General features: G+C 39.4%; 1 protein-coding gene across 4 annotated transcripts in view; it reads left to right on the forward strand.

Moving 5' to 3' along the window:
• Positions 1-12,291, forward strand: part of Rnls (renalase, FAD dependent amine oxidase) — a 310,493-nt gene that overhangs the window by 190,380 nt on the left and 107,822 nt on the right. For 3 of the 4 annotated variants that reach the window (XR_016537827.1, XM_090346318.1, XM_090346316.1), the window contains exon 6: positions 241-416. Coding sequence is in view for 3 of the 4 variants with exons in the window: in XM_090346318.1 (XP_090202444.1) it covers positions 241-416 (176 nt within the window). In the remaining variant the exon portion in view is untranslated. Of the gene's footprint in view, positions 1-240; positions 417-4,007; positions 4,243-12,291 lie in introns of those variants that run through there. The other variant, XM_090346317.1, reaches the window with a different exon arrangement.

Raw genomic sequence — 12,291 nt, forward strand, 5'->3', positions numbered from 1 at the left:
GGTACCTAGGAATCGAACCTGGGTCTTCGTGTATGCTAGGCAAGCACTCTACCATTAGGCCAAACTCCCAGCCCTAATGCTGATTTTTAATTTCTGAAATAACCTCACTATGCTTCAATATTAGAATCTGAGTGTTCTCTATTGCATAAAGATTATGATCTTCTTCAAACTGTAGATTATGTTGGGGATGCTTTCATATTCACCCCTTTAAGATAAAATTATGTTCCTCTTATACAATAGAGTCATCAGAAATTGGCCCTTCCCTGGTAATTCACACCACTGTCCCATTTGGAATGAAGTTCTTGGAACATAGTGAAGAAGATGTGCAGGAATTAATCTTCCAGCAGTTGGAAAACATTCTACCCGGTCTCCCTCATCCAGTTGCCATCAAATGCCACAAATGGAGACATTCACAGGTATGAGAATCCAGTGGTATGAGTACCCAAGTTTTTTGAGTGGCCCTACAGAACTGAGTTCACTTTCTCATCCCTTGCCAACCAGCATTGAAAATGATAGACCATAGACTCTAAAGATAAATAGTGCATTTGTGTTAGCTTTTTTCTGCACTTCAAAAAGTTGTGCATGAGTTGTCCAAGTGTCTAGAGCTTCTGGATCATCATTCTCCCTCACCTATTTTTGCCTTCCATCATCATCATTCTCCCCACATCCCATCTGTTCCGTCTCCCCCTAACCCCGACACACTCATTGTCACACAGTTTCTCAATAAGGAGTGCATGTAATTTTCACCAGTGTTATGTATTCAGATTCTAGTATCTGAAGACATACCCTGGGATTCTGGGTTTCCTATGCAGGCAATGCAAGTTATATATCAATGTTTAGCTGTTTCTCTGGGGATTTTCTAAATCAGTACTGTGGTTATATAGAAACCACTATAACCTACCAAAATTTTTGTGATAGATCAAAATTAACCTTGTAAGTATATTTTGCTACCACAATTTTCATTTTTATTAAATTCCCACTTTGGTTTTGACTGCTGCCAGCAGAACTCTTTAGGGAGGAAAGATGACTACCTGCCTAGAACAGCATGTTGAGCTGGTTTTCAGGATTCAATAAACTTGCTGATTGCTCTACTAGGTCAAGCTTAAAGCTCTTTATACTAAGTAATTGCTTACTTTTATTTTAAAAAAATCTCCATATTCTAACAGAAACTTGTATGTTTATGGAAAAAGATGTTTAGATCTAGATATGTAACTCTGTTACAGCTCAGTTGTAATGTAATCTGGCAGCCAATGGGGCAAAGGGTAAATGAGAAAAAAATTCAATGAGTGGTCCAAAACCCCTGACATTTCTGAGCCCATTGATGAACAGCTATCAGCACTGGTTTTCCAAGCTTTGAAAACTTGAAAAAAGTTTGTGGCCAAGGACAGTAGATTTTGTGTATTTTTAAAGGTTTTCCAAAATCAGAGGAAACATTAAATTGCTTCCTGCAACACTGCAATAGACCTGTGTTTACTCATATCCTCTCATGTAAAAGTATACAGTGAAGCTTTGGGAAAATATTTACTTAAACATGTCATGGTCACTTTAGAAAACTTTACTGTTCATTTTAAAAGCATTGAAAAATCTCAATAGCTAATGTCATTAAATGATATTTAATTTAATTTTAGGTTGGCTTTAAAAATAAGCCAAGGAACTAATCTTGTTATAATTTGAAGCTAGTTATGTCATACACTAAGTCACTTTGCAATTTACAATTCCTTTAAAAGAACAATAGTTCATGAGATTTCTTTTTGTGCCTTTCTAAAATCATTTATTAATAAACTGAAAAATTGCTCCTGAAATCTACCTATTTCTTAAAATTTGATTTAGTAATAATAGACTTCTTCTAGCCATAGAATGGCCTATTCACAGTTCTATAATATCACTTTTAATAAAAACTATTTTGATCACAATGCAAATCCAAAGTCTGGTAATAATCTTTATAATTTGGATGCTGAAATTATTCCACAATGCTTAAACCTTTGGGAATATGAAATCTACAGTGGCTACAAAGATACACTGTCCCGCACACTTAAAAAGTTGCATTTTCCACTATACAATGTAATCTACCATCTTCAACATGATTCTGCAACATTGTCATTTATGGCAGAGATATTACCTAACCACAATTCATGTGCATAACACAGCTCCTTTGTAAAAGAAATCATCAATGAAAGGTCAAGAAATTTAATACTGGGAAGGAAGATGGTGCGGAGACAATAGGGACACTGCCTAGCTCTCTCTCACAAAAAGAGAGAACCAGGGAGTCCCACGAGCCAATTATCTTCAGAAATCCACAACAACAAACTCGAAAGGCAACGGAGAAGGATTCAAACCGGAAAAGAAATCCAGATAAAGCTCACATCCAACTTTCTCAAAGAATTCGGAACGTGAGGACCTCTCCCCCACACCTCACTGCCAGCTCCAAGCCGCGAAAAGCGGCGGCAGAGGGCACTGGGCCGGGCAGCCCGACCGCTGCAGAAACCAGCATAGAACCGGGCCAGCACGCGGCAGAAGCAGCGGAACCCAGACGGAACCAGAACAGCAAGCAGTGGAACCCAGACACGGAACACAGGTGGCAGAGGAGACCAGAAGGGAGTGAAAAAGACTCCCCACCACCGTGGATCACCCACAGACTGAACACAGAGGCGTGTGTAATACAGCGCGTCCCCAAACACATAGGGAAAGCAGAGCGTATGCCAAGCAATAGAACTTAACTCAGATCCCTCCACCCCGCCCGAGAAAGACTGGCAGGAGCCGGGGGCAAGGAATTTAGAATCCTGTCCCTTCCCTCAGGCCATTGACTGGAGATTGACAGGCGGGCAGTGCTAAGACCCAGCACCCCACCAAGGGAGGTGGGGCTGTCCCAACTCCCACCCGCCCAATGGGCTCAACTCCCAGCCCTCTGACTGGAGACTGACAGGCGGGCGGACCCTAAGACTCAGTACTCCACCAGGGGAGGCGGAGCTGTCCCAGCTCCCACCCGCCCAACAGGCTCCTCTCCCAGGCCACTGGATCTGGAGAGTGGAGGGCACTGGTACGCTGCCTTACAACAGCGGGTAGGGTGTGCGGGGAAAATAGGAGCCAGCATCTGCACCCCCTCAGTTCTTGAGCAGGGCATCCTCCAGCTGGGAATCCTGAGCAAGACAGCACCGAGGGGCCCCCCACAATCACAGAATCTCCGACAAAGCAGTGGAAACACAGCAGGTATCTGAAGGGCCAACCAGCAGCCAAGCCTTCTGAGAATCAAAAAGGCGCGGCTCCGCCCTTGGAGCCCACGTCCCCAGCTGGGCCCTGCCCCTGGGAACAGAGCTGTCTCCTGCTGGTCCTACTGAGAGCCCTTGGAAACTCTCAAACCCCAGACCCTTGGCTGGGGGCCGCCCCTGGAAGCAGCACAGGAAAACATCTGCCCAGCACGCTCAGACTGAAGCTCGCAGATCCATCCCATGGTCCAATGTGAGGCCACTGGTTGGGCTAAGAGCTAGTCGTGCAGCAACACGTAAGTTTTATTCTAATATTTTCCAAACTTTGTACTCAAATACGCTACCTACTGACCAACTTATGTCAGTTATCCTTACGCTATACCTTTTCTTCATTACTATAATAATCTTACACTCCTACGTTAATCCTCTTGTACCTCCCCTGACCTCTCTCATTCTACTTTTCTATTTCTGGTCCTCTGTTCGTCTTTCAACCCTTATAATGCATGGATCTACACTTGATGGCTGTTGAGCAATACTGTATATCCAGGTGTTTAATTATTCTCTAGGCTCAGAGGGACTTAAAGACAAAAGAGATTGGATTGAGAGGCTTATTGTTTTGGGTATAAATCACTTATCAGTGGTTGTATTAGACTGGTCTGTAAGTGCACAAAAAGAAAGAGTGATAACACCAATCAAAACTTGTGAACATCTAGTGTCTGCCAGCTACAGAGGTCTAGGTTGGACATATCTGAAAAACTATAATCGTGTTTAGTATTAATCTTGCTCCCATTTTCAAATGGGCAGAACAAGAAACTCAAGAAAAATGTCAAATCAAGAAACAACATCCCCCACCCAATGTAAACAGACAATGGAACAGTCACTGGCAAACCTAGAGGAGACTCTTCCAAGTGCTATGCAAATGCAATTGATAAACATCATTAATGAAAAATGTGAAAATATAAAGAAAGAGATAAGGGAGGAAGCCATAGCTAAACAAGAGGAAACCATAAACAAGGTGATAAGTGAAAAAGAAGAAGCCATAAAGGAGGCCATAATAAAGGTTTTTAAAAGAAAGATGGATGAATTCATAGAATCCACAAATAAAAAGGTGACCAAACTCCAGCAAATGTCCAAAGAAAATAAAGCTACTGAGCTAACCACTCAAATGGAAATCAAGGAGCTAAAGAAATCCATACATGATCTAAAAGAAGAGATGCAAGGCATCAAAAATGAGCAATTAGAAGCAAGGGAGATGAAAAATAAAGTAGATAGCTTTGATAACAGGTTAGACAATGGAGAGGAGAGAATTTCCGGGGCTGAAGATAATTTAGTTATTATAGAGAAAGAACAGAAAATGAGTCAATCCAAATCTAGGAAATATGAGAGAGCGCTTCAGGAGGTCCAAGATACAATTAGGAAGCCTAATTTAAGGCTAATTGGTATTGAGGAGGGCATGGAGAAAGAGGTCAATGGTATTGGAAATATACTTCAGGGAATCATCTCAGAGAATTTCTCAAATATCCAGAAGGGCAGGCCCATCCAGATACAAGAAGCTTTTAGAACCCCAAACAGACCTGACCAGAAAAGAACATCCTACCGCCATATCGTAATCCGAACTGGATCAATAGAAACCAAAGAAAGGATCCTAAAGGCAGCCAGGGAAAAGGGATCAATAACCTATAAAGGAAAACCAATCAGAATAACCCCAGATTTCTCAGCAGAGACCATGCAAGCAAGAAGTGACTGGAGGCATATATGTCATGTCCTGAAGTCACATAACTACCACCCAAGAATACTGTACCCAGCTAAGCTCTCATTCATAACTGAGGGAACAATAAAAACATTCCATTCCAGGGAAAAGCTGCAACAATATGTAGCAACAAAACCAACACTACAGAGAATTCTCAAAGATGTTCTATACATAGAAAACCAAAATAAATGCAATATAGGGAAAGAAATGGCACCTAAACAGCATACCATCTAAGGACCACAAGAACTGTCAAGACACAGGCCCTAATAAAAGCTTTTAAAAATGGTAGGAACTAATAAATATCTCTCAATCCTAACTCTCAATATCAATGGACTTAACTCTCCAATTAAACAGCATAGACTGTCTAGTTGGATCAAAAAGCAAGAGCCATCATTCTGCTGTCTTCATGAGACACATCTTACCCCCAAAAAACAATCATCTTTTGAAAGTGAGCAGTTGGAATAAGCTCTATCAAGCTAACAGCCCCCATAAACAGGCTCGAATTGCCATCCTCATATCAGATAAAATAGAATTCAAACTAAAATTAGTAAGAAAAGACAAAGAAGGTTACTATATACTACTAAAGGGATCTTTCCGCCAGGAAGACATAACAATCCTAAATATTTACACACCCAATCCCAGAGCTCTGAACTTCATCAAGCAAACTTTACTTACACTGAAACCATACATAGATCAAAACACAGTGATTGTTGGTAACTTTAACACACCACTCTCACCTATGAACAGATCAACAAGGCAAAAACTCAACAGAGAAACCTTAGAACTGAACAACTATATAGACCAACTAGATCTAACAGACATCTGCAGAATATTCCACCCAGCAACAACACAATATACGTTTTTCTCAGCAGCACATGGAACATTTTCCAAAATAGACCACATCTTAGGCCATAAAACAAACCTGGTCAGATTCAGAAACACTGAAATTATTCCATGCACACTCTCAGACCACAAAGGCATCAAATTGGTACTGAACACACATCTCCACCAATGAAAACCCTATAACTCATGGAGACTGAACAACACGTTGTTGAATCACCAATGGGTCATCGAAGAGATCAGAACAGAAATCCAACAGTTTATGAAATTTAACAATAAGGAACACACAAAATACCAACTCCTTTGGGACACAGCAAAGGCAGTACATAGAGGAAAATTTATAGCGCTGAGTGCCTACAACAACAACTTGGAAAAATCACAAACCAACAAGTCAATGTCTCATCTTAAGCTCCTGGAAAAAGAGCAACAAACCAACCCTAATCCCAGTAGAAGAAAGCAAATTATTAAAAATCAAAACAGAATTAAATGATTTGGAATCCAAAAAAACTATGGAAAGAATCAACAAAACAAGGAGTTGGTTCTTTGAAAGAATTAACAAAATTGACAAACCCTTAGCAAATCTTACCAAAAAAAGAAGAGAGCATATCGAAATAAACAAAATCGCAGATGACAATGGTAAAATCACGACAGAGATGACCAAGATCCAGAATATCATGAGGGAATACTTCTCAAACCTTTACACCAACAAATTTGAGAATCTAGATGAAATGGATGAATTCCTAGCCAATATTAGCATACTCACACTGAACCAAGAAGAACTGACCCAACTCAACAGGCCTATTTCAAGCTCTGAAATAGAAATGGCAATTAGAGAACTTCCACCTAAGCAAAGCCCAGGGCCAGATGGATTCACAGCTGAATTCTATAAGGTCTTCAAAGCAGAGCTCACACCAATACTCCTCAAGCTCTTCAACGAAATTGAAAATGAAGGTTCTTTACCAAACTCATTCTATGAAGCCAGTATAGCCCTCATCCCCAAACCAGACAGAGATTCATCAAAGAAAGAGAACTATAGACCTATTTCTTTGATGAACATCGATGCAAAACTTCTCAACAAAATACTGGCCAACCGTCTACAACAACTCATCAAAAAAATTATACACTATGATCAAACTGGATTCATCACAGGGAGGCAAAGCTGGTTCAACATACACAAATCAATTAATATAATTCAACACATCAACAGGAGCAAGGACAAAAATCACATGATTGTCTCAATAGATGTGGAAAAGGCATTTGACAAGATCCAACACCCCTTTATGTTAAAAGCTCTGGAGAAACTAGCAATCAATGGAACATTCCTCAGTATAATAAAGGCTGTGTATGACAACCCCACTGCTAGTATTACACTTAATGGTGAAAATCTAAAGCCATTCCCTCTAAAATCAGGAACGAGACAAGGATGCCCACTCTCTCCACTCCTCTTTAACACAGTATTAGAATTCCTAGCCAGTGCAATAAGGCAAGAAGCAAGCATAAAGGGGATCCAAGTAGGGAAAGAGGAAGTAAAACTATCCCTCTTTGCAGATGACATGATTCTGTATTTAAAGAATCCTATAGACTCTACTCCCAAGCTCCTTCAGCTGATTCAAAACTTTGGAAGGGTAGCAGGGTATAAAATTAACCCTCAAAAATCAACTGCCTTCCTCTATGCCAACACTGAGAGGAATGAGGCAACAATCAGGAAAGCAACTCCTTTTGCAATAGGCTCAAAGAAAATAAAGTACCTAGGAATTAGCTTAACTAAGAATGTAAAGGACCTTTTTGATGAAAACTTTAAAACCCTAAAAGAGGAAATTAAAGCAGAACTAAGGAAATGGAAAAACCTCCCATGCTCCTGGATTGGAAGAATCAACATCGTGAAAATGACAATCTTGCCAAGTGCTATGTACAAATTCAATGCAATACCCATCAATATCCCAATGGCATTCTTTAAAGAAATAGAAGAGGCAATCCAAAATTTCATATGGAATAATAAAAGATCCCATATAGCAAAAACATTTCTTAGCAGAAAGAAGAGTGCATGAGGAATTTCAATTCCAAACTTTAGACTCTATTACAGGGCTATAATTATCAAAACAGCTTGGTACTGGCACAAGATCAGGCCTGAACACCAATGGACTAGAACTGAGGACCTAGATATTAAACCACAGACCTATGGCCACCTAATCTTTGACAAGGGAGCCAAAAAAATAGAATGGAAAAAAGACAGCCTCTTCAACAAGTTGTGCTGGCAGAACTGGTTAAGCACCTGCAGAAAACTAAAGTTGGATCCTTCTTTGTCACCTTGCACTAGAATTAACTCCAAATGGATCAAAGACCTGGAGGTAAAAGCGGACACACTGAAAACTTTACAAGAAGGAATAGGAGATACACTAGGCCTCTTTGGCACAGGTCAAAACTTTCTTAATAAGGACTAAGAATCACAACAAATCAGAGAAAGGCTGGATAAGTAGGACTGCATTAAACTGCGGAGCTTTTGTATGGCAAAGGACATAGCTAGTAAATTAATTAGGAAGCCTACAGAGTGGGAGAAGGTCTACACCAACCAAACAACGGACAAAGGCCTCATATCTAAAATATATCAACAACTCAAAAAATTGAATCACTCCAAAACTAATCTCCAAAGTAACAACCATCCCATTAAAAGATGGGACAAAGACTTAAAGAGAGTCTTCTCTGAAGAAGAAACAAAAATGGCCTATAGACACATGAAGAAATGCTCAACATCTCTGGTCATAAAAGAAATGCAAATCAAAACAACTCTAAGATTCCACCTCACTCCAGTTAGAATGGCCAGGATCAGGAAAACGAATAATAACAGATGCTGGAGGGGATGTGGCCAGGAGGGATCACTACTACACTGTTGGTGGGAGTGAAAACTCGTTCAACCACTATGGAAAGCAGTATGGCAGTGCCTCAAAAGGCTAAACATAGAACTCTCCTATGACCCAGCAATTCCACTACTTGGCATTTACCCAACCATCCAGAATCTAGGGCATACTAAATCCACTAGCACAACAATGTTCATTGCAGCACTATTCACCATAGCAAAGATATGGAACCAACCTAGATGTCCCTCAGTTGATTAGCGGATCAACAAGTTGTGGTATTTGTACACAATGGAATTCTATGCTGCTGTCAGAAAAAAACGACATCGACCCATTTATTAGGAAATGGAAAGACTTAGAAAAAATCATATTAAGTGAAGTAATCCAGACTCAAAGGAACTTAGGCTCAATGGTTTCCCTCATTTGTCATAATCAGTAGAAACCTTGGGCTCTACTAGCAGAGATCTGCAATAGAGCAAAACCTTGATACATAAGGCCATATAGTATGAAGCTAGATACATAAGGCCATATAGTATGAAGCTAATTGAAAGGACCTCCAGGATATTGAAACAAAAGCCATATAATGAATGATTGTTGTCCTTAATGTACTATGTTATCTTTCATCTCCTTTGCTGTCCCCTGGGTATCTCATATTGTTGCAGTATTTCACTTTGTTATCTGATATATTGAATTTATTTGTATTTGGTTATTTGAAATTTGATAGGGAAGGGGGAAAACCAAGATGGGGGTGGGGCAGAGGGTAATGGGTACCAAGACATGTGAAAGGGTATCAATGTATGTGAATTAATGCACCTTCCATCTGGCAAATATCATGTAACCCTTTTATTAATTACAATAAAAATATTAAAAAAGAAATTTAATACCATTTAACTAGTTTCTGGCTATACTTCTCAAAAGACCATTTCTCCTTGGAATTTAGCCAAAATGTATGCATCTCAACCCTTGCAATCCCCAGTATATGTGGTATACCTTCAATGAATTCACATATGTTTATGAGTATAGCCGTATATAGTGCTAAACCGATGGGAGAAATCATGTAGGATCAGGAAGGAGAAATGAGTCAGGATCAGAACAAAAATGAAAGAAGAGAAATTTGCTCATTTGTAGCTTTCATAGTAGAGGCACACTTCTCTAATAGGAAAAATCCTCCCCATTTTTTTCTTGCCTAAGTCTACTCATTTTCTGTCCCTTCTCTCCCTGATCTTCTACACTCTGCCTCACACTCTTAATCTGCCTCCTTCCTTTCTTTCTCTTTCTCTAAAATTAATTAATTAATTCCAGATCTTTTATTATGGAAGCTCCTATAGAACTCAGAGCGTGGCTTCCCCATCCATGATCTTTCAGGCTTGATACCTTTTTCTCTTTGATTTTATTTTTCTCTCCTGGCTCTCTTCTTTTGGGATCCTCCTAGTACATCTTAATACTGAGTACTGTGGAGGGAGGGGGGCTAGCAATGGTGAGTAGCTTTCATGTAGCATGTCTAGAGCTCAGCTACTCAAAAGAAGTAATCTTATCCAGTGTCCAAAATAGTTTTGTAAATGACAATGAGATACTAGTATACAAGTAGAATGTCTCAAACCCGGAGCACTAACATCAAATGCCAGAGAATATGCCAGAGTGCAAGATAATAAGTGTTGGGGGAGAGTTTACTAGTTTCGTCAGAAAACTACATCAACTCTTTTTTCCATATATTGTTATTATAATTAATCTAAGGGTTACATTAAATTCACCAGATAGAAGGTGCATTACTTCACAAACATTGATACCCTTTCTCATGTCATGGTCCCCATTTCCCTCCCCCCACCCCCACCCCTCATCTTGTTTTCCCCCTTCCCTATCCTACTTCAAATAATCAAATATGCATATATAAATATATCAGATGACCAAGTGAAATACTGTAACAATATGAGATAACCAAGGGACAGCAAAAGAGATGAGAGATAACAGTACATTAAGGAGAACAATCACTCATATGGCTTTTGTTTCTATATCCTGGAGGTCCTTTCATTTAGTGACATTCTATATCGTCTTATGTATCTAGGTTTTGTTCTATTGTAAATCTCTACTAGGAGAGCCCAAGGTTTCTACTGATTATGACAAATGAGGGAAACCATTGAGCCTAAGTTCCTTTGAGTCTGGCTTACTTCACTTTATATGATTTTTTATATGATCCAGCAATCACTCTTATTGATATTTATCTAAAGGAGTTGAAAACACATCTACTCTAAACCTACACATGAGTGTTTATTTATAATAGCCCAAATTTGAGAGTTACCAAAGTAGATAAATGAATAAATGAACTGTAATACAATTGAATATTGCTCAGCATTAATAACAAATGAGCTATAAGACCATACAAAGATATGAAGAAGATTTTAATACTAAGTGAAAGAAGCCAATCTAAAATGGCCACATATTGTATGATTCTAAATATATATCATGTTCTGGAAAAGACAAAGCTAATAGGGCAGTAAATAGATGAGTGGTTCAAATGACTAAGCAGAAGCGTAGTTACATTACTTACTTGATTCTGTAATGATGGATACATGCCATTATTCATTTGGTCCAAGTGCATAGGATGGAAAACCCCAAAACCTGAGCCCTGAGGTGAACTGTGGACTTGGTATGACAATAATGTATCCATATAGATTAATTAGTTGTAAGAGTACTTCACACTATTGGAAGATGAAAATAATGGAGGAGACTATCATTTTTAAGGGAAGAGGATATATGTTAAATCTCTGTATCTTCTTCTCAAAGTTTCGATGGACCTGAAGCTGTTTATATTTATCCATTTCCCATTTCTGTAATGAAATATTTTAAGTTAGGCAACTTGTAAAAACAAGGAGGAAAAAGAAGAGGAGAAGGAGGAGGAGAAGAAGCTGTTCACCTCACAGTTTGAAAGCTGAAAATGCAAACAACCACACAGCACCCACACTTGTTAGGGGCCCAGTAGCTATGTCACTTCGCAGTGGCAGACAATGGTAACACAGACAAGAGGTACATACTACAAGGTGAGACAGGAAGTTAGAAAGGGAGGGGCTCTTTTATGACAACTCTCTCCCACAAGAAGTAAGAGGCTCCTTTACTCTTTTGCAAGGGTAGTGCCTGATACAACCCTATCAGACCACTAAGTGAGGGAGAACACGTGTAGACCCTATCTACACCGTAGCACAGCCTTTAAAAAGTCATTATAAGAAATTCAAAATAAAGATTCCAATTCTAGCAATACCTACTGGCAAATCCCACATTAAATACATTATTTAAAGAGCATGAGAAGAATAGAGCTTTAAAGGAATGAAGCTCTTAATGAAGCTCCCATCACTCATAATAATATAGACAAACAACCTACCTCCCAATCCTCTCCCTTCATTAGTCATCTTCCATTTCTTATTAGCGCTTTAACAAATTACCAGTAACTTCATAGTTTTAAAACATAAAGATTTATTTTGACAGTCGTAGAGCTTGAACTCAGAGCCTGGGCACTGTCCCTGAGCTTCTTTTCCTCAGGGATAGCACTCTATCACCTGAGCCACAGCATCACTTCCAACTTTTTCTGGGTATGTGGTACTGAGGAATCCAACCCAGGGCTTCATGCATACTAGGCAAGCACTCAACCACTGAG

The sequence above is a fragment of the Megascapheus bottae genome, chromosome 15 (genome assembly GCF_031878675.1).
Source record: "Megascapheus bottae isolate mThoBot1 chromosome 15, mThoBot2.hap1, whole genome shotgun sequence".
Lineage (NCBI taxonomy): Eukaryota > Metazoa > Chordata > Mammalia > Rodentia > Geomyidae > Megascapheus > Megascapheus bottae.